Source organism: Silene latifolia, chromosome 3, assembly GCF_048544455.1.
Source record: "Silene latifolia isolate original U9 population chromosome 3, ASM4854445v1, whole genome shotgun sequence".
Classification (NCBI taxonomy): Eukaryota; Viridiplantae; Streptophyta; class Magnoliopsida; order Caryophyllales; family Caryophyllaceae; genus Silene; species Silene latifolia.
The window spans coordinates 25,190,083-25,214,640 of record NC_133528.1 but is presented as its reverse complement, the minus strand read 5'-3'; the positions used below and the strand labels follow the sequence as shown (position 1 = coordinate 25,214,640).

General features: G+C 36.6%; 2 protein-coding genes across 2 annotated transcripts in view; one reads left to right on the top strand and one right to left on the bottom strand.

Annotated features, from left to right (window-relative positions):
* The first annotated feature begins 12,007 nt into the window (after positions 1–12,007).
* LOC141648850 (F-box/kelch-repeat protein At3g23880-like) lies at positions 12,008–13,219 on the top strand. Its single transcript, XM_074457561.1, has one exon. The coding sequence runs from the start codon at positions 12,008–12,010 to the stop codon at positions 13,217–13,219; it is 1,212 nt and encodes a 403-aa protein (XP_074313662.1).
* Positions 13,220–13,790: 571 nt separating this feature from the next.
* The window catches only part of LOC141647420 (GDSL esterase/lipase LTL1-like), a 38,674-nt gene continuing 27,906 nt past the window's right edge, over positions 13,791–24,558 (bottom strand). Inside the window, exon 6 of the transcript XR_012545738.1 lies at positions 13,791–13,907. The gene's annotated coding sequence lies outside the window, so the exon portion shown is untranslated. The remainder of the gene's footprint in view (positions 13,908–24,558) is intronic.

Here is a 24,558-nt window from a genome sequence, read left to right as displayed (position 1 = left end):
TTCAAATCACATGTCTTGCTTAAAGTCCATGTTCAAAGATCTCAATGAGCCACTGAAAAATGAGGTTCGACTTGGAGATGATAAGCCAGTTCAAGTTGAAGGGAGAGGGACTGTCAGCATCACAACAAAACAAGGTGATATCAAACTTATTCATAATGTGAATTTTGTGCCTAGTTTAGCCTACAATTTGCTAAGTGTTGGCCAGCTCATGAGTAGTGGTTATTCAGTTGTGTTTGAGGATCAGTTATGCACTATTAGTGACAAAAACAAAAACCGGTAAAAATGTAGCTACTGTTTCCATGACTCAAAATAGGATGTTCCCTCTTGATGTGTCTAGTGATGTTGATAATGCCTTAGTAGTTAAAGGAGATAATGAAACTAGACTCTGGCATTTGCGTTTTGGGCACTTGAATGTGAAAAGTTTGAAAGTTTTGAGTCAAAATGAAATGGTGGTTGGATTGCCGAAAATTGGTGAACATATTTTTTGTGAAGGGTGTGTCTATGGGAAGCAATGCATGCTGCCATTTCCTTCTGGAAAGGCTTGGCGGGCCTCAAATTTTCTGGAACTGGTACACACTGATCTTTGTGGGCCTACGAAAACCGAGTCAATTGGAGGTAGTCGATATTTTATATTGTTTACTAATGATTTTATCCGGATGAGTTGGGTTTATTTCTTAAAATTGAAATAAGAAGCATTAGACAACTTCAAAAAATTTAAGGAGCTGGTGGAGAATCAGAGTGACAAATGCATAAAGGCTCTCCGTAGTGATCGTGGTGGTGAATTTTTATCTAATGAGTTCAATGATTTCTGTGATGAGCTTGGCGTACGCAGAGAGCTCACTGCGCCCTACACGCCTCAACAAAATGTTGTGGCGGAGCGTAAAAACAGAACAGTGGTTGAGATGGCCATAAGCATGTTGTTGGCAAAGGGTCTTCCAAATAAATTTTGGGGACAAGCAGTAGCAACAGCTATGTATTTGCTGAACATATCCCCCACCAGATCCGTGATGAATCAAACACCATTTCAGGCATGGCGAGGTAAGAAACCCCGGGTAAAACACTTGCGCATATTTGGATGTCTAGCTTATGCTTTGATTCCTTCTAATTTACGTGATATGGACTTTCTCATAATGATATATAAGAATTTTAAAACATGCATGAGCCCCCTGGTTGTCAGGTCGCTTCTCATCATAATTAAAATTCATCTGATTTTATCTTATAAAATCATTTCAGGCTCTACACTACATAGTCCCCTGGTTGTCAGGTCGTTCCTATCAGTGTAGTTGAGTGTATCCACTCAAGTGACATAAAATTAATAAATGTCATACCCTCTGGGTTGTCCAGACTAAAAGTACAAGATTAGTTAACTTTTCTTCACCCCCGTATCATATACAATAAACTATATTATTATATCTCCGAACTACAAGCCCCCTGGTTGTCAGGTCGCTTCTTGTAAACGAAAATAAAATAATTTTATTGTCTACCTGAGTGGCAACCTTTGACAAAATATCTCATATTCTATCAATTAAAACTCAATAATTTTTAAGTGGTCAGTTTTAATGTTCAAACAATTTGAATAATACAAGTGCTTATATCATATATTAGCACTTAACAATTATATCTTGTATAACTGTCTTACACAGTTATCGCATAACCGTAATACTTTATGTTTTAGGTGTCATTTAAACAATTTAATAACACCCTTGGTTATATCTAATATAACCCTTGATAATCATATCAAATATAATCATCAATATTAGCAATTACATCACATAATCGTAGATGATGAAAAAAAATTGCTATATTAATGCGTAAGACATATGCAAGACAATGATCATTCAAATCATAAATTGGTCAAAGGAAACAAACTTTCCATGCATATCTTATATCTCACAAGTAATTAACCACATGGACATAGACGCATAACGTCCAAATCGCTCATGTGTTATTCAGCAATTAACGAGAACAATTCTCGTACATATGCTTAAAATAGATCCAAATTTACAAAATGTAAATGCAAAATTGGCTATGATACCAATTGAAGGGACTGTGGTACATCACATGTAGCAGCGGGAGACAGAAACGTGGTCTTTCTGAGACCTATTGCATTTAAAAACTTGTAAAACTGAGTAAAGGGACGCATACTTTATGTGCAGACAAGATATAGAGAAAACACTTTTCTAACTTTATATAAGAGTAAGACCATATACGAACTTGTACGTGTTATATTATGTTGTGTATATCTTTAAAAAAAATACACGAACAAGCAGTATTTATAGGCAATTTTCCTTAGCCATTAAGGTTTCATCTACGTATATCTTGCATAAGTCAACCAATAGCATTGCTAATTAACTCTTTAAGGCAAGTACACGTTGTAACACTACGGATTTTTATAAGTTAAGTACTCGACCGAGTAGTGCCTACTCGGCCGAGTAATGTTAAAAGTGTATTCTGTTTGGCTTCTGCCGAGGAATACTCGGCCGAGTATGAGGAATACTCGACCGAGTAGAGGATACTCGGCCGAGTATGCTCTATACTCGACCGAGTACCCGGTCCGTCGAGTATTATTTCTGCAGTTTTATTTGGGAATGGTTAGGGCATTATATATTACGATAAACAGTTTCTATTTACAATTTACAAAACCTAAAACATCCTACGACGCTCTAATCATCTCTGAATCTCTCCTTTGGGAGATCATAGCAATTGTATTCTTTCCTTTGATTCATCTTCGGTAAGTCCCCATCCTTATATTCAATGATTGATATTTAGGGTTTGTCTTTGATCATGAATTGGGGGAAATGGGGTTTTGCAGTTAGTGATTGGAATCATGTAATTGTTGTTGTAGGTGACGATGTGGTATTTGTTATGCATTTGTATGGTTGATTGCGGCGTAAGCGGTTGCGAAAAGGTAGGGTTTCTCCTACTCGATCTTGTTAATTGATTGAGATTGCATATGTTTATAATTGTTGTTATCTGGCGATCATCGGAGGATGGGTGTTGTGGAGACGGTGTTGGTGTGGTTGTGTTGTGACGGTTGTAGTGTTGTGACAGCTGTGATGCTGTGTGTGTGTGTGATTGTGGTGGAGTCACTTGCGGGAGTGGCTTCACATCCTAGTTCGCCCTCCGTGGAACCCGTCACGGGAGGGGATGTGCACATTAAGGGACGGGGATTGTTAGTCGCTCATTGATGAGCCGGACTAGGTGGGGATGGGGCTGCGGTCACCCATCGCGGCGAGGATTACCTGTTGCGATGGGTAATGCGCGGGCTACACACTTCGGTGTGTAGTCGATTCTTGTGTGAGATCGATGATCACCGGTGGTATTGTTTGTTGTCTTAGATTGATTGAGTAGTCTTGACCCCATTGTTGTTGTTTTGTAAAACCTGCGGTGATCCATTCGGGGATGGTGAGCGGTTGTGAGTATTGCTTTTGGTGAGCTTGAGCGGTCATGGGGAAGTCGTCATCACCAGTTGTAGTATCACAGTCACGAGTCTTAGCTATGATTTTGTAGTTGTCCTCAGTTGTATTCACTTTATTGGTTTTGGTTTGGTTTCGAATTGTTGTAAACATTAATACTTTACAGTACTTCTAATAAATGTGTTTAGGACGGACGCTTTTGATCTATACTAACCTCGGGCAACCGAGATGGTAACAGCCTTTCATGCTTGGGTAGTCCTGGTAAGGTACCTTGGTATGAGGGGGTGTTACAAAGTGGTATCAGAGCCGAAGATTCCGGCACCTAAAACTAATGAACCTAATGAACTTAGGGAGTCTAAATAAAATGAACCCGGGGAGAGTTGTTTGGAGCTACCGCAAAGACTTGGGAGACGTCCCGAAGTCGCACTATGGCCCTCACAATCTCAAGCCGGTCACCAGGGGGAATTTGTTGTGAGTCTTTTCGATGCGTGTGTGTGGTATGTGGAACTTGAATGGTTGAATCATGTGAAAGGAAGTGAGATGTGTGGAAACATGAGTAAGACATGGTGAAACTTGTTGAAACGGATTTGGTATGAAATATGTTGGCATGTTAAGTGTTGGAACTTGGTAACAGATGAAAAGTGAATTGTGAAATTGTATCTGGTTGATATTGAGCATGAAGAATGTGATCATGTTACCTGTTTAATACAATGTTGAGCATGAAGTATGGTAGTGGTACATGTGCATATGAATATGATGATTTTAATGCTTGATTGTTGGTAGAAGCATGTGATTAAGGTCATGCGTCTGTATATGTGAATGTCGTGTTTAATTTTCATGTGAGTATGATAAAAGTTCACTTGTGTACTGGTTCTTGGAGTTTTGAGTTGTTGTTGTTGCTTTATGCATGTTCAAATTGTTTTGGTTTAGAAAATTTGATTGGTATGAAGATCGACTATGGAAGGGTTGTCTTAAAAATGTCATAAGTTGAGTTCTATAAATGATATTGCTGTGATTCCAAGTTGAGGTGATAGCTTGTCCTTTTACGATTCTAGCGATAGGTCACACGCCCAGAATGACCAAGTAACGAGCGAGATATGACTGTTTTACGAAAACTGGACGGTGCTGAGAACTGCGCCTATACTCGACCGAGTAGTCCCTACTCGGCCGAGTGTCTTTTATACTCGACCGAGTATTCCATATTCGGCCGAGTAATCTCTCTGTGATAATACTGTTTAGCGTCTGGATTCGTGGACTCGGCCGAGTAGTCTTATACTCGACCGAGTAAGGTCTACTCGGCCGAGTATTCCCAATACTCGACCGAGTAATCCTTCTGCGGCAATTGAGTTGCTTCTGGAGTCGAAAACTCGACCTAGTAATATAGTTACTCGACCGAGTACCTTGTACTCGACCTAGTATGTTATGTACTCGACCGAGTACCTCGTTGGGCGGCCACTTTGAGTCGGTGGCTATGTTCTTACTTTTGTTTTGAGTCGGTGGCTATGTTTTTACTTTTGTTTTGAGCCGGTGGCTATGTTTTTAATTGTTTTGAGTCGTAGGGTATATACACATGTATGTTTTGAGTCTTAACGCATTCTTTTATATGTGAGACGGTCTTGATACGTAAGTTACCGGAAGGTATGACATGGAGAATGATGGCTTATGAGGGACATGTGTTGGGTAAGGAAGACATGTGTTAATGTGGTTGTGAAGGATAGTGGAAAAAGAAAAGGGAAGAATGATGAGCTAGTCGAGGTAAATAGCATGTTTTGTGAGATATGGCGAGTGATATAGTTGTGTGTTGTATAATATAAAAGTAAGTATATATGGGCAAAAGTGATGTAAGTTTAAAGAAACGTGAGAATGAAAGATTGATATTAGGGATACGATTAGTGGCATATTGGGATGTGTAAGGACTTATGGAGGGAGACGGTTAGCATTGTGTTGCTTAAGGATATATGTAATGAAAGTTTGCTTTAGAGGGATGGAGAAGAGGGGTATATAGTGAACTTAGATAGAGTTATGTCGCGACGTGGATTTGTAGATAGTGACCAAGTTTGGGAATTTGGAATTTTCACGATGTGAGCCTAGTGAGTAATTCTTTGGGCAACTAACGGTATGAGATGAATTTTGGTTTCCTAGTGATGTAAAAAGGGAGATGCAATTGTTTGAACTTTAAACGTTGATTTTATGGATAGATTAGTGACAATTGGGAGTTATAGTATAATGAGAGAAGACCTATGGTAAGAAAGAGTGAGACGATATCGACATAAAATAATGGGATTTGAGTTTGGAGCAATGTGAAGGTAACCGGAGCACTAGAGAGTTAGATAGAAATAATGAAGAGTTGAATTATTGAGGGAGTTTGTCGAGGGTAAAAGAAAAGAATAAGGGGAGTAAAACTAGGAACATGTTCACTGAGGATATGTGATATAAAAGTAAGGAATCGTAGAGATGTATGATACTATCATGAGGATTTGAGTTTACAGTTATATAGAAGTTCCAGGACAACATGATAATCATGAGTTTCGAGGAATTAAAGAAAGCAAAAGTTGGGTAAAGAATTTGCACGATATGAGATTTTGGTGGTGAGTCGGGTGACGATACAATTACGGATGGAATTGGAAATAGTGTTGAGGTAATTTTTGTTGATATATTTGATGTTTGTTGTTTGGGATGAGAACCAAAGGGAGGAAAAGGATTGTTATATTAAGAAGTGATAGTAAGAGAGTAGTCACATGAAAAATGTTGGTGTCATAGTATTGTCACTAGTGGTTGAGGATGATGTTATTTTGGGGAAGTTAGTTGTTCTAATGAGGTTGATTTTGTGGAGGTAGTTAGTATGTTTGGTTGTGAGGAACTATAAGATGTGGATATACGAGGTGTTCGTTGGAAGTTGGGTACTGATGTAATGGCTACATTTGCCGGAGGGGTGATAATTGTGTGTAAGAGAAGATATGTTAGGAAGGGCACCTGGGTTAAGTCCGGATAAGAGATATTCATTGTCAAGTGGTAACTTATGTGATCAGGATTGACTAGTTGGATGTGATTATGGGTCTATGATGTGTATAAATGTTTGTGTGAGGTTCTGACCTCACGAGAAGCGGTAGGGTGTGATAGTCTTTAAGTTGTTATATGAATGGTTGTGATAGATGTTGGGTACGACAATCTAATGGAATGAGGTCCAAAAGGTAATAATTCGGTTGATCTGGCATGGATAGTTAAAATCGTATGTGTATTGATGATACATGTTTATTCCGTGAAAAGGTATGGATGATAGGCATGAGATTCTTGTATGTTTATTCCGTATAATATGTTGTGTTATAATCTAGTAAAACGGTTTTGAAAGAGTTTTCTTGTTCGAAATGTCATATTGAGTCAGTGTTTATGGGAATTATATGTGGGTGTGATGTTTATCGATGTGGGTGTTGTGCCTCGGGTGGTGATCCGGGCACGGTACTTTGTGTTGTGATGCGGGCATTTTCGCGGCTGCGGTGCGGGCTTATTCTTTGGCGGTGTTACTGGCTTCCGTCACCGGTTGTGGTGGAGTATACGGGCGGTTACGATTTGAGTTTTGAAAGTACTGAGACCGGTTATGCATAGATTGTTGTTTTGTTCTTTGTTGTTTCTTGTGAATTTCGGTTAGACATGTAGACCGTTGTTTTGTTTGTTGATGTTTCTTACCGATTTCGGTTTGGGAATGAGGGTAGAGTATGATATGAAAGAGAGTTGTATATGTTTTCGTTGTTATCATGGTATAGTGATATTATGTTGATGGGACACAGTTGTGATAGGTTGTCACAGTAATTTTGATCTTGTTCTAGATGAGGCTTTGGTAGACATGGTAATGGCAAGTGATTCGTAGAACATGTGTGGTAATGATCTGATATATGCAGATTGTTCATAATCCTTTGTTGAGACAGTGAGTGTAGGGTGTTAGGTATTTAGGGTCGTGTTAAGTTATGTATGAGTCTTGCGGTAATGAAAGAAAGGAACTTGAGGATCTAGTGTGAGTGTACGTAACAAGTGTGGATCGTGAATTATGCTTTTGGCGATAAGAGTTTTATATAGTTTATATAGAGAGGTATGTCGTGTTGCGGTAATGTGGAAGAGTTAGAGTGTTTGTTATGATCAGTATTGTGTAGTATTGGTTAGATGGAGTGCAGAATGAGTTGAGGTATGAGAACTGTTTAAGTAAGAGAGCCTTGGATATAGTAAGTGTTAGATTATAAGTGGGTATCTTTCACATGTGATGGTGATGAAAATAATGAGAGGTATAGCTAAAGATCTAGTATTAGTGAGTTACGAGGACGTAACATGTGTCTTAAGAGGAGTAGGATGCGGCAAAGAGCGTTTGAGGGTTGTGCATGTCGTAATATTATTGGACGTAGAGTGTTGGTGTAACATAAGGAATGGATGGGTACATATAGTGGTTGATAGTGTTAAAAGGCCATGGCTATGCTTGTAGTAGTTCGATGTTTAGGAGTGTGAGAATTTTTGATAGTGTTGATAAAAGTGGATGATGATATTTATGAGTTCGAGAGTTTTGGCAGCTGGATGATGATGTGGATGAGTGTGAGTAAACTTCGAGGACGAAGTTCCTTTTAAGAGTGGTAGAATGTAACATTCCGTTTTGATGATTGATCTTCTTTTGTGGATTGAGTGCTATTGAGTGTTATGGAAGTAATACAAGGTTGGCAACATTATATTGTGGTTATTGGGTAATGTTATGGAGTCAGTATTGAGAGCCTATGCTATAGTTGAGACGATATCGTGAGCCATGTTGTGGAAGGAAGAGTGGTTTGTGGAGTTGGTGTTAAGTGTCCATGTTTTATAGGTTGGGTTGGAACTTCGCGGTCGTGTTTCGTTTTGTTTGTTGTTTTGCTTTGAGTCGGGATAATGATTTTGTGGTGACTTGTATAGTTCCTTGGTGTTGTTATATGTGGTTGGTATAGTCTTGTGGCGTAGTGTTGTGCTATGTTTTATAGTAGAGTGTGAACTTCGGGACGAAGTTCTTTTTAAGGGGGGAAGATTGTAACACTACGGATTTTTATAAGTTAAGCACTCGACCGAGTAGTGCCTACTCGGCCGAGTAATGTTAAAAGTGTATTCTGTTTGGCTTCTCAAGCCTGAGGAATACTCGGCCGAGTATGAGGAATACTCGACCGAGTAGAGGATACTCGGCCGAGTATGCTCTATACTCGACCGAGTACCCGGTCCGTCGAGTATTATTTCTGCAGTTTTATTTGGGAATGGTTAGGGCGTTATATATTACGATAAACAGTTTCTATTTACAATTTACAAAACCTAAAACATCCTACGACGCTCTAATCATCTCTGAATCTCTCCTTTGGGTGATCATAGCAATTGTATTCTTTCCTTTGATTCATCTTCGGTAAGTCCCCATCCTTATATTCAATGATTGATATTTAGGGTTTGTCTTTGATCATGAATTGGGGGAAATGGGGTTTTGCAGTTAGTGATTGGAATTATGTAATTGTTGTTGTAGGTGACGATGTTGTATTTGTTATGCATTTGTATGGTTGATTGCGGCGTAAGCGGATTGCGAAAAGGTAGGGTTTCTCCTACTCGATCATGTTAATTGATTGAGATTGCATATGTTTATAATTGTTGTTATCTGCTGATCATCGGAGGATGGGTGTTGTGGAGACGGTGTTGGTGTGGTTGTGTTGTGACGGTTGTAGTGTTGTGACAGCTGTGATGCTGTGTGTGTGTGTGATTGTGGTGGAGTCACTTGCGGGAGTGGCTTCACACCCTAGTTCGCCCTCCGTGGAACCCGTCACGGGAGGGGATGTGCACATTAAGGGACAGGGATTGTTAGTCGCTCATTGATGAGCTGGACTAGGTGGGGATGGGCTGCGGTCACCCACTGGCGGCGAGGATTACCTGTTGCGATGGGTAATATGGCAGGGCTACACACTTCGGTGTGTAGTCGGTTACTGTGTGAGATCGATGATCAGCTGGTGGTATTGTTTGTTGTCTTAGATTGATTGAGTAGTACTGACCCCGTTGTTGTTGTTTTGTAAAACCTGCGGTGATCCATTCGGGGATGGTGAGCAGATTTGACAGGTATTGCTTTTGGTGAGCTTGAGCGGTCATGGGGAAGTCGTCATCACCAGTTGTAGTATCACAGTCACGAGTCTTAGCTATGATTTTGTAGTTGTCCTCAGTTGTATTCACTTTATTGGTTTTGGTTTGGTTTCGAATTGTTGTAAACATTAATACTTTACAGTACTTCTAATAAATGTGTTTAGGACGGACGCTTTTGATCTATACTAACCTCGGGCAACCGAGATGGTAACAGCCTTTCATGCTTGGGTAGTCCTGGTAAGGTACCTTGGTATGAGGGGGTGTTACACACGTAGCATGGAAGAAAACTTAGCCTACAATGGCACCTCTTACAAGACACGTAGCATTACATGGATATCCATGCCAACGTGGAGGTCTCCAAGACCATACCATATTTCCGTCTCGATCTCTGATATAATCGACTTTCCGATATTAACTATATTTCCGTGTTAACGGACAATATAAAAATATGTTGTCGAGATTATTTAATTAATTATCTCATAATAAATTAAATAACCGTAAACGTTAAATATCACACCGTAAGTGTGTGACCACATAGGTTCATCGCTAAACCGGTAATAATTAATGTCATTAACTATTAATCGAGTTTGGCGTCTAACAACACTCCTCGACGGCCGGATAACGTGAATACCAATATTCACTGTACTTCGCTGTACTCGAACCTGGTAAAGGATACTGTTTTTATTTCCCTCCATCGTTCCAACTGCGGATCGTCCTAGGGTATGGTTTGACTGTCAAACCCCACGAGACGACCACTATGTTACATGTCGATCATTATCGGTCAAGAATGATTTTAAGAAACTCCTTTCTTAAAACATTCGTATGCCCTAGCCAAGGTCTTTATATGACCAATAAGATTAATGACAACATATAGTTCATACTCATTACCTTGAGTTGACGGATTTCATCTTGACTCGCCACTAATTACATAAATACTTAATTATACCCAATGACCATTCAACTAGCATTTTTACACACTAGGTGTCCGGTATCTAAGTACAATAAGTAGTCTATTAACTAAAATGATGATCTCAGGTCAAAGGATAAAATATACAACTACTCCTTAAAGAGAATTTCCACATTAACAAAGCATAGGTAATAATAACCATTTGGGAAATCTCACTGTTGGTCGCGTTCAATAATCATATCTCCATATGCATTATCTATATTGTAACTTAATGAATGAGATCCATTAATACTCATCCTATGAGTACCGTTATCAATATATTGGTCTATCCGGATTATCATAGTCCCGTTTTGACGATCCAACAACCAAGAATACTTTTAGATTAAACTCTATAATACTTGACTCTCATTATCATAATCTCCATTATGATGTCAAGTATACCAGTTTAATCAAGGATTTATCATCGTATTAACACCTTAATAAGATGATAAGAAAATGCCATCAAATTATTAATCTTCACTAATAATTACACTGTATGAAATTCGTTCAAAAACGTTTCATAACGATTGCTCTGGGGCATAGTTCCAAAACCATAGACTTCGAGTCAGTCACCCTCGGGTGGCTTACTTGGTATACGTGGGTTTGCAGGCTATCACGTGCACCCGAGAGTTTACCCAGTGCGCACCGAAGATAACGGCTACGGGTTTCCTAGTCATCAAAAAAAAAAAAAAAAAGTAAACTGATTATATAAGACTAGTATAAATCCGGCCCACACGCGGTTTTTTAGATATGGACGTTAGAGAATTTAACAATTATTTAATTATATTTAACTTATTTTTACTCCATTTGAAATTTTAGTATAGAATAAAACTTAATATTAGTAATGTTTTGTATTAAGATATAGAAAAAAGAAGGTTCAACACTGTTACTCTATATAAAATTGCTGAAACTATTTTATGTGTATATGTGTTGTAATAAATATACTTATGTATATATTAAATCAAAAAAATTAAAAAATTAACCAAAATCTAAATGCTCGCGTTCTATAGAGTAGAAATAGATATTAAATTAAAGTGAGAAAAATATATATTATTGCCAATTTTTTCGTTTTAGAAGTAAAAAGAATATATGAATGCTCTTATCTTGTAGTAGGTTAGTTATTGTATGTAATTAATCAATATTAGCCCAGATGTAGGTATATAAATGTGTAAATGAAATAGAATTATATTGAATTAAGCCGTTTGGCCCAATTATAAATAGAATATAATGAAACCCAAATATGGAATATTCATTTAGGCGGAAAAATATTAGAGTTTTCTTATTCTTTTAGTTTAGTGGGGATTGCTATTTTGTTCGTCCCAGACAACGAAACCTAAAACCATCTGAAACGCCGCACTATGAAACCTTCAAAGCCAACAAATTTGCTATTTTGTTCATTTGAAAATTGACTATTGAAGATCGTGCCTTTCTGAGGAATTCTACCAGTAGCGTTCTTTGTAATTCTGTAAACTGTTGGGGTTTCCTGTGAAATTAACCGATCTTAGATGTAAGATCGTCTCATTCTTTGTAAATTATGGAGAGCATCAATATCTACAACAATTTGCCATTAGAGTTGTGGACTCACCATATTCTTCCTACGCTACCAGTGAAAACCCTTTTACAATTTAGGTCCGTTTGTAAAGTATGGCGCGATACCATTGATGACCTGCGTTTTGTTTCCAAACACATGACACTTTCAACGAATAACGTCGAGAAAAATCAGGTAATAGCACTGGGACGTGGAGAAAAACTAAGATACAGACTGACAGTTGTCAATAAAAACACATTAAGGAAACAAGCCGACCTTTTCGAACAATCTGGTGACTACGTTTTTCATGCGAGCTGCAATGGCTTGTTTTTGGCGCAACCACGTTTTATCACTTATGATGGTAACTGGAGGCTGCTGGGGAGTCCTACCGTGAACCTGTGGAACCCGTCTATTAGAAAATCATTGAATATTCCTCCTTGTCCATTACTTGATAATTTTCATTTTTATTCCGATGTCAAATATATTTTTGGATTTAGGCCTTCGAGGAACGACTACGTTGTGTTTGCATTTCTGGATGATGAGAATAGGCCTATGAGTTTCGTTCAAGCAAACTTGATTATGCCTGTGAGTTTTTCGGTTGCAGTTTATACTCTATCTGATAACCTTTGGAATATTAGAGATTACAAACTAATTCTCTCTCTTGATAATTTACTTATGCTTAGTGATTGTGTAGATCAAATTGTTTATCGTGATGGGGTTTTACATTGGCTTGGAAAAGATCCTCATCCGAAGTCAGATCAGGGAGACCCTTCTTTTAGAACCCATCTCGTTTCTTTCGACTTTGAACTCGAAAATTTTAGTTATCTTCAACTGCCAGATGTTAGTCAAGCGTCTAAAACTGAGACCTTTAGGTATCTGTTTGTTTTAGGGGAGTCATTGGCAATTTTCAGTATTTCTTCAGAATGGAGCTCGATATGGGTGCTCAAGAACAAGTTGTGGAATTTGTGGTTTTCGGGAACTAAATGTTTTGCTGGATTCAATTACATTCGTAAGAACCCTTCTGTGGCTACAAGGGTATTCGTTGAACATGGCGGTGATATTACTCTGGTTTATGGAAAAGCCATTTATAAAATCATGAGCGATGAGATTCAGGAGCTCAACGAATCGTTGAATTTACAGAATCTGATCTTAGACAATTACATGGAGAGCTTGGTGTTGCACAAAGGATGTCAAGGCCAGGTTATCAATTCTCTTTAGGATACAAGTTACAACCAAAACGACAAATGGATTTAACTTTTGGAAATGATAAACTTTGATGGTTCGATTTGTAACTGATATTAGACGCTTATTTCGATTTTAAATATAATAATTTCGTTGTAGCTTTGATTCTTAGAATTTTAGTCTTATTACTAATGCCCATATTTCGGATTTCTTTGTCTTGGATTCGTTTTACTAGTTGATATTTTATAAAATTGAGGAGCTGCTTGTTAACATTTTGTAGATTGCCTCTTCAATGCTGGCTCATATCATTTTTGGTTTAAATTGCCTCTGCAATATAGGCTCACACGTTATTTGCAACATGTATATGACACGAGCGAACGACATATACAGTCAGAGATATGGGAAATAAAGGACACAGGTTAGTTGACAAACTCGTCATAGGGACATTAACGGAATAGCTGAGGTTTTCAATACTACTGAAAGATCCCAGCTGCGATGGGTTGTTTTAGAGCAAAATCTTGGTATAGTCCGGTACTTGAAACTGTGGACTTACTAGGACGGCGGCCTTAATGAAGGTTGGTAGAAGACAAGCTCGCGAACTAGATAGCAAATCTCACAAAATGTAAACCGTCTTAGGACAATTAAGGGTGGTTCATTCCCAAATCCTCTGTTTCCCCAAACAGCAACTACTAATGAATCGAACAATTAAACTTAATAAAGAGTACTTTGTATTATAAAAATAGATCAGGGAGACCTTGAACTAAGAATAAAAATTAATCAATCGAAATCAAGATAAAAAAAATCCTTACGGCAAGTCGGCAATGGTTCACTGTTAACATATATCGGCTAAAACAACAACTAAGCACAACCTTATCAAATTAACGTCTTGGCGAGACTAATATCTTACTTTATTATTGATAATACCAATTATCCTCGATCAAGGTTTAAATCAACAATTTTATAAGTTATAAAATCATCCGCTATTAATTTTCCTTAAGGGTGTGTTTGGATAGTAAAAGTGGAGGGAAAGGGAGGAGAGGGGGTGTAACACCCCCTCATACCAAGGTACCTTACCAAGGACTACCTTAGCATTAAAGGCTGTTACCATCTCGGTTGTCCGAGGTAAGTATATATCAAAAGCAACAATCCAAAAACACATTTATTAAAGTATAAAGAGTTAGCGATTACATAAAACTCGGCCGACTCAAAATAAAAGGTCTCAATGCAACTGAAATCAAAGATAGCTAAACTTGTAACAGCGGAAGCTAGACTCCAAGTGATGACTCCCCATGACCGTCCCATAGCTAAACATCTGCATTACCTGTCATAATCTGCTCACCATCCCCGAATGGATCACCACAGGTTTTAAAAAACAACAACACGGGGTCAGTACCGTTCAATCAAGATAAGACAAACAAATAATGTAACCGGCTGATCAACCTCCATCCCCGGTCTCCCGATCTCACACAGTAACCGACTACACACCGAAGTGTGTAGCCCTGCCAGATTACCCATCGCAACAGGTAATCCTCGCCGCCAGTGGGTGACCGCAGCCCATCCCCACCTAGTCCAGCTCTTCAACGAGCGACTAACAATCCCTGTCCCTTAATGTGCACATCCCCTCCCGTGACGGGTTCCACGGAGGGCAAACTAGGGTGTGAAGCCACTCCCGCAAGTGACTCCACCATAATCACACACACACAGCATCACAGCTGTCACAACACCACAACCGTCACAACACAACTACACCAACACCGTCACCACAACACCGATCCTCCGATGATCAGCAGATAACAACAATTATGAGCATATGCAATCACAATCAATTAACAGTACTGAGTAGGAGAAACCCTACCTTTTTGCAATCCGCTATGCTGCAATCAATCATATAGTTGCACAACAATTACCACATCGTCACCTACAACAATTATAATCCACAATCAACACACATATGATGAAAAAACCCTAAACCCCCAAATCACAAATTGGGGCAAAACCCTAAAAGACAACCTATTAGCAGATTACAATGAACTAGAGACTTACCCATTAAATTGAGACAAGAGACGGAAGTGTAGACTTGCGACCGATTAATTAGCCTTGAGAATGGTTAGGGTGATTAGAGAGAAAAGTGAGCGTCGTTTAGTTTTGGTAAAATGATTCAGAAACCGTAAAAGTATAATTTATAATAATCTCTAATCACCTTAACCAAATTGCGGAATTAAACCTGTCAGACCGGATACTCGGTCGAGTATAAAGTATACTCGGCCGAGTACCCTCTACTCGACCGAACAGAATACCCAACATACTTTACTCGACCGAGTAGGCCATACTCGGTCGAGTACTAGCCTATAAAATCCGTAGTATTACAGTCTTCTCCCCTTAAAAAGAACTTCGTCCCCGAAGTTCCAACCCAACCTATAAAACATGGACACCTAACACTAACTCCACCAACCACGCTACTAGATAACAAATCCTCTCGATGTAAACTCCATAATATTATCGAATAACCACAATATAATGTTGTCAACCTTGTCTCACTTCCATAACACTCACTAGCAACTCAGTACCAATACAATCCACAAAATAAGATCATCCATCAAAACGGAATGTTACATTCTGCCATCCTTAAAACGAACTTCGTCCTCGAAGTTTACTCACGCACATAAACATCCTCACACAATCCGTTACTCTCACTCATAAACATCATACTACTACGAGCACTGCCATTACCATTAATAAAATCGGCAATCACACAAATCCATCCTTATTCTGCACCAACACTCAAACTTCCAATTGCAACCTGTATGACCATCAAACTCTCTTGTCGCATCCTACTCCTCTTAAGATAAATGTTACGTCCTTATAACTCACTAATACGAGGTCTTTTGCTATACCTCCCATAATCCTCATTACTACTGCATGACAACCATTCCTATATCCAGGACTCTCTTTATTTAACAGTTCTCGTGCCTCCAATTATTCTACACTCTCGTAACATATATCATAAAATCCTTAGTATGACCACTACTCCATCTCTTCTACATTACCACAACACGACATACTTCTATATACATATACACTCATCTCCACAATATTATCTCACAATCCTCAAGTGTTACACATACTTACATTAGCTTCTCAAGTTCATCTTCTTTATTACCACTACTCCCTTAACTTGAAACGATACTAAGTCCTAAAACTCCGTACTCCCTGTCCCAAGGAAAGGTGCTAAACCACTTGTAGTTTCAAGTTCAATACCACACATGTTCCACAATTTCTTTTCACAACTATGTCCACCAATGCCTCATCTAACACAAAATCAAAAGCACTCCAACAACCTCTCACAACGGTGTCCCATTAACAGAATATTGCTATGCCATGACATCAACAGCACTATACCCAACACTCTCTCTCATAGCATACTCTATTCTTACTCCTAAGCTGACACTGGTAAGAAACATCGGGAAACAACACAACGGTCTATATGCCCCGACCGACACTAACAATAAATAGCAGTAAACAAACAACGATCGATGACAACACGAAAATACTCGTATCACAACACGAATTACCGTGCCCAGTGCACAACACCACATCGATAGTCATTGCAACTCTTACAATCTCATAATACTTGACTCAAAGACAACTTCCTTGACCACAAGACTGTCTTAAAACTGCTCTACCAGATCACGACGCAGCACATTAGACGGGATCACAAATACCAGCCTTATGAATATTATCCATACCATGACTCTTGAGGCCGGAACCTCACACCATCACTTACAAATATCATACACACACATATAAGTATAACATATGACGCGGAACACACACATAACGACTCGTAATTATCACGCCGCACCATTACTCGTGAGGCCAAGACCTCACATAAAGTTTTACACACCTCATGGACCCATAATCGAATCTAACTAGCCAATTCTGACCACGTAAGTTACCACTTGACAATGAATACCTCTCATCCCGACTTAACTCAGGTGCCTTTCATAACATATCCTCTCATACACGCAATTATCACCCCTCCTAAAAAATGTAGCCATAACATTATTGCTCAACTTCCAGCGAGCACTTCATATATCTACATCTTATACTCCCTCACAACCAAACATACTAATCACCTCCACAAGATCAACCTCATTAGGACAGCTAACTTCCCTAAAGTAACACCATCCTCAACCACTAGTGACAATACTATGACGCCAACATCCTTCATGTGATTACTCTCTTACTATCACTTCTTAATATAACAATCCGTTTCCTCCCTTTGGTTATCATCCCAAATAACGAACATTCAATCCATCAACAAAATCTACCTCAACGTTATTCCCATTTCTATCCTTTATCATATCGTTACCTAACTCTCCACCAAAATCTCAGATCGTGCAAACACTCTACCAGCTTCTTATTCTCTAAATACCTCGAAACTCACGGCTAACATGTCGTCCTGCTCTCCTATATAACTATTAACTCACTGTTGGGAAATGTGTCCTCAACAATAGTGCGATCACATGATTTAAATATCATTATTAAATCTCATTTTAAGAATACATGTGGGATGTAATATTTTACAGCCAACTGGTCCACACATATCGGTAATGATTGGCTGACTAGAGTTTGACATTACTGTCGTGCGACGGTGGTGATCAGTTGATCCCCTTAGGTCATACCTATAGGGAAATACTCTTAATTGATTATTTAATTAATCGTATACCGATACGAGTTAATTAAATTGCTTAAAATTGACGAATGATTTTGTGAGTATAATTTACGTATCTTATTGTAAATCTGATTAAATAAGACACGGTCTAAGTAATCGAATTGTTTTATTACTTAGATGAAATTATTGTTTACAGAAACAATTGAAACGGAATGAATAAATTATTATAAATACAGAATGTTGTGGTTTATAATTCGGAAACACTTTTGGCACAAGTAATTATGAATTACTAGTCGATTTTGTAAATGACATATTTTATGAGTATGTTGATTTTTAATATGTTAAAAATACATTACATTGTGACATGTCATGTAACATGTTACATGTGACAAAATTGACAAATGACAAAATAAAATGGACCATCCATTTTATTTTGAACATACCGAAATATGGAGGGAGTTAGTGGAAATTGTGTTAATTGTTTAAGTATAAACACAATGATGAAAGCTAACAAGTAGCCATGCAAACCTAAGCTTTTGAGAAGAGCAAAAATAAAAGGTATTGGGCAACCTACCCAAGCCATATTTTTCGGCCAAAAGGAAAAGAAAGAGGAGAGGTTCTTTTATCATTCATTCATTCTTTTTCATCTTATTTTTCTAGTGTAAGAAAATCTATCAAAACTCTCTACAATTTATGATAATTCTAGAGAAATAAACTCACAAAAATTACTCCCTCTTGACTGAGATATTCAAGAGAAAAACACAATTTATTTCGTGTCAATTTTCTAGTAAAACTAATATTATTACTAGATCTAAATAATGTTGGTTGTTATGAGTGTTCCTTGGGTATATGCTTATGAGAGGGATTCTATATTGAATCCTTGTTCTTCCATTTGGAGAGCTCAAGAACTAGTAAGGTAGGTGACCTTACTAGTGCCCAAATATCCGAAACATGCAATGTAAGGAACCGATTTCTTCTCTTAACTATTGATGTTTGCATGCATAAGATTCACCATTTAATTTTATGACAAATTAAAATAAAACATATATGAATATGTTGAGTATATAGATCTACCTTTTCCTTCAATTGGTATCAGAGCGCCATGGTTGTTTGCATGCAAATCGGTTAAAAGTTTTTCCGAGTTATAAAGATTAACATATAAAACTTGTATAATTTGTGTTATTATGATATATCACAAAATTAATTTTTGCATGTTAAAGTTTCTGGTCCTAAAATGTTATTAGGATATTTTGGTTAATTTATGGATTTTATTGTTCATTTTATATAATATTGGCATTAAAATGTGATTTTTATGATAAAATGTCATTTTTGGACGAAAATTAGCTAAACTTCGAATTTTCCAGTGGTTTTTGGATATGTTTTCATATATATTATTTTTAGATGATCTGGAAATTTTCATAATTTTATGAGTTCTTATGCTCAAAAAATGGATTTTTCATTGTTAAATTCGGAGTTAAGTGTAAAATAGGTTAATATGAGATAAATTTCGATTCTGGTCATAGAAATTTATTACGTTATCATATGCAATTTTAAAAGATGTGTGTAAAATAATAGGCTATAGAGAAGTCTTTTTGCATGATTTATGGATTTCTGAAGAAAAATAGCATGAATAGTGACTTAATTAGTGAAAAATTGCTAAAACATACTTCATGACTAAGGAAAAACGTCACATGTTGCATTTTATTATATTTTTCAGATCTAAAATTGAAAAGTTGATGAATATAATTTTTTCTCATGTTTTTATGATTTTTATTGATAAATCCGATAAACCGCAACATTGTTTTTCCCGATAACTTTCGAAATTTTTTAACCTAAGTTTTTGAACATTATGAGTGTCATAGTATTTTTTCCAGAATGTTCATGAGTTTAAATTTCAAATTTTGAATTTATTTGAAATTTTTGTGATTTATTTGAAGTTTATAGCATTTTATTGTAATTTTGAGTCCTTTTATGAACAATATTAAGAAATATGAGTTAATTATGGTCAAATAATTAGTGAAGACTAAATTTTGAGTCCTAAGTGGTTAGGGTAATTAACTTATGCATAAATATGAATTTATGTAATTTTTGTGATTATAAAATGTTGAATCACGCAAATCCGTAAAAACCGAGTAATATACGATATTGGCTAATTAAAGGCGATTTAGCATAAAATTGGGCATGTTCATACATATTTTATTGCTGCATTTTATTTATGATTGTCATAATTTTATTTTATGTAATTTTTGAATTATGTAATTTTTACTTAGTATGGCCTTAGATTTTAATTGATATTACACGAAATGTATGGGAATATCGATTCGGTTGTAATTTTTTTTTTGTGATCTCGTATCACCGTTTTGTAATTTAATAGATTTATTTTATTTTAATTACAAATGTATAATAGGAAATTATGTAATTTGTTATGTAATTTAATTATTTCGGAGTTCCTTGAAGACGGTGTCACTCAAGAAGGCGATACATAAAGACGGTGTTACCTCGAGATGCGTGCCTCAACCGAAGTTCAAGGGACCAATGGAGTTGGTTTCCGAATATGTAATAGTTAATTAGATTTTCTTTTTTAGGAAGGCTATACTAGGATTTAATTTATGCTTTGCATTTTATTTATATGTCGCATGCATCGCTAAATCGCCATAACTAAAACATGCATTGTTCTTTTAATCGAGTATTTCGACCGTGTCAATTATAATTATCGTAGTTCACCGCTTTAGTTCACTTAAAACGTGATAGATAATAAATTGACATGACCTCTCGCTAAAATAAACAATTGAGACTTAGCCTTACCAAAAATTAGAAACCCATGAAGTACCAGTTTCGCAAGGGAGTTGAGTCGGCTTTACCGTAAGACAAACCTTGTTACGTTGGTGAAGTGGGGTGATAAATGTCTATCCACCGAATTTATGTTAATGAAGGGTATTTCGGCACACCGTGCCCTAAGTTGATATGGGTTTGGATCACGGACACATTTATTCGAAATTTGGGTTGAACTCAACGAAAGTATTCACGACGTATTTCCGGATGTGTTTCGGGCTAGAGATAAAATATTAATGTAATTTTATCGACCAAGAGTTCTAAAAGTAGAATCGATTAAAGAGTTAATCCACCGAGTTATATTAATAAAGGGTATTTCGGCACACCGAGCCCCAAGTTAATATGAATTTGGATCTTGGAATCATTTATCATAGTTGGGTAGAGGTCACTATGTAAATGCTTTACTTGTTGTTTACAAATATTAATAAAACGACAAATGTTAAGTTTTCCACTATTCCGTTGTTATATTGTTCTATTTCTTTACCACAATTCATATACGATATCATTTCGATTCAAAACTCCATTAAAACATCGTAACTAAAGACAAATTTGATTTTTCTTCTAAATACCTCAAATTAACCATTGCTAAAGATCTCTTGCAAAGAGTATAGATTAAAGTTATTCATTATCAAACAGATTTTTGATTCTAGACTAACACATCTACTTACAATGGATTTTTTCATGTACTTAAATGAATTAAGTACCTTGAAGCGATAAATTGTTTTGGTAATTAGTTTTGTCAAGAATTCGTAATTGACCAAAATAACGCAACCACTTCAATGAAAGTTTTAAGACTAAAACGAACAAATGAAGAGTGATCTTCATGAATTCAATTTTGCTTCTCAAAGCAAAGACTCATTGAAATAAGTGGGAGCATTCTCTTAAACCGTTAAGATAAGGACGAGGTTCAAGAAGTAAAGATTATAATGGAATTGATACAAGGTAATGTTAAAGGTAAAGTTGTTGAGAATGACGATACTAAACCTATCAATCCCGACCGATAAAGTTTCCATTGTCTTAAATGTTGGACACGAGAAAGGAAACTACCCCAAATTATTGAAGAATCAACAAGTTAGTTGTGGGACATCTAATTGGACCTTCTTCTTTAAATGTTTATTTGATTAACATAAAATTTTGCTAGTACTACTTCGTCAATATTAGAAACCGGTGGTGGTTTTCATCATTATGTTTGATACATAGGATGATTAGAATATGACGACTAGTAACAATGAAGTCGAGAGATAGAGTAATTGTGTACTCAATCTAGTTTTTGGATTTAAAGTTGTACTTAATTGTGACTATTAAGTGCATAAACTCTAAATAAGAATATAAACTTGTTAAGATACAAAAGAGGTTTTCACTTTTGTGACCCTATACACCACGATTTGATGTATGGCTAGCCCATTATCAAGGTGATTATATTCTAAACCAAACTAGAATGATATATCATGTAGATGATGTAAGATTCAAATTGGTAACCCAAGATTAAACCTTAAATTTTGGAATGATGAACGTAAAGAGTTATCGAGTACTCTTGAAACCATTAGATTGTTAATGGTATATGCGTATCTTGTATTCAAAGCAAGATGTCTCGTGCCTTTTGGTTGAAAAGGAGATCGAGGTTGTAAATCATCGATCCAAAATAGGTTGATCATTTTCTTTTACCAGTGATTTAAGTTGACGCTAATGTGTTTACTTAATAAGGTAAATAGAAAAATCTTTGAAGAAGTTTAAAGAGTTCAAGGAATAACGATTTAGTCGTGATGGGATTATCAAAGTGAAGACTTTGATATAAGCCAAAGGAAATGTGATATAGTATCACAAGTTAATCTCTCTTAGCACGCATTATGGAATAATGTGTGGTTGTATAAGAAATCAAACGCTATTCGATATGGTTTGGACTTCAATCAAGTTACTTTGAGTTACTTGATCCTTTTGGGGATTTTATCATTTTTGTCTAAATTAATTTTTCCACTAAATCGAATCATATGAGATATGAAATGGTAGTGTACCATGCTTGTAAGTTTTCACAAAGAAACAAATGCTCATTTTTCCCTTTCAATTATCACGAGTACGACGGGTTTGCGGCTCGTGAAGCTGTTTTTCTAAAATACAAGTTTATTTCTAGAAGACAGAGTGGGAGAAATTATTCAAGAACCACAAAGAATGCCACAGAGAATGTTATGTCGCAAGAAACTGGTCTTTCTTGGCTACATGAGACGTTTTGTGTAAAACATTGTTTCTTCAAAACCTAGGAGGTTAAATTCATCACTTGTTAAAAATGATGAATTCATGCTACTTTTAAGAAAGTAAAGAGCTTATAACTTACAAAAGAAATTGTTTGATTCAAGTTGATTACTTCTAGAAAGTAATGAACATATGACTTACATAAGAGTGTTTAAGTCACAACTCAATACAAGGCTTAGAGCCATGAAAATCCGAAACAAAAGGGCTTGATTAGTGACAAAGGGTTTTGCACTAATAAAGAGAGATTTCAAAGCAAGATTGGTTGCAAAGGGTTTTGCACTAATTGAAATGCTTAAGTCTATTTGGATCTTCCTAGGGATTGTGTTTCATTATGAGGATACGCATACAGCATGTGAATCTAAAACCCACTTCTTCAAAAGAAGGAATGTATTCAATACATGTCATGAGTTTTATAGATTCTTGCAATACTAAGATAATGTGCAGCTTAAGAGATGGTCTTAAGTAGGACATCAATGAGTTAGAATCAATTTTTTGATCATGTTATAATACTTTTCTTGATAAGTCGAAAAGTTGTGTTTATACATGGAGTTTAGTGGGAGTTAGGAAAATTTTTATTAGTCTTATATGTGGATGACATATTGATCATTGCGAATGATTTAAGATTTTTGGAGTATTATAATACATCCTGAATATCCGGCTTTATGAAGATAAATCCACATGATATTAGCGTCAATAAGAAGTCTTATGTTGATAAGATTCATGACTAGTTCAATTAAATTGAACATATTTGATTGATTTCATTTGCTTCCGTTACCGGATCAATTAAATGAGTAATGATGTATAACACTTCATATACTTTGAGTATGATGAGTTGTTTCCAAAATCGAATTTAAGTAATCTTTACCAAGTAAGCCATAAAGGTTACCCTTAAGTGCTTGCAGAAGCATTAAGGAAGTAAAACAAAGTGTTTATAATGCAATTTTGTGTAAGGGTGTTACACAAGTGACAATTGACAATTGAGATTGCGCATGGTTTCCGACAAAACCATAATCAAAACACATTAGGATGGTTAAGATACCATTGTGGCAATGTTAATTAAGAAGTAGATTTTCTAGAATCGTTCTAGGCAATAAAGAACAATGAGAGATATTTATAACGGAAATTGAGTACACTTGCAATCATTAGATGTGCAAGAAGGATGAGTCCCGCACACTGTGAAAACAGTGGGAGCTATTCTTAGGCTAGAGGGCCTATGTATTGATTGGATCTCGACACGTACTCAGAAAGTTTTGTAATGCAAATGTACACATTACAAAGGAAAACGAGTATGTAGTAAGGTTGAGTAAGGTACAAGAAGTTGATAAAACCTACTAACCAAAGCCTTCTCAAAGGCTAAACATGATGAGTCATGTCATTTCAATTGAATTGAAATGAACAACTACGTACAAGATCAAATTAGATTATAAGAACATGAAATAGTAATCAGGCATTGACTATTCATATGTGATAATCGCATTTGTCGTTCGAGTTTTACTTTAAAACTCTTTTATTATACTTTGTTACATCCAAACGGGTTGTAGAGACAACGTTGAACCCCGTTAAAGTGAACCCGGATTAACATAGTATTAGCCCATAGTCGCTTGTATGAGGTGACGTCTCG

Bases quoted from the DNA above. Each gene is read 5' to 3' on its own strand.
- LOC141648850 (XM_074457561.1), top strand. From the start codon at position 12,008: ATGGAGAGCATCAATATCTACAACAATTTGCCATTAGAGTTGTGGACT.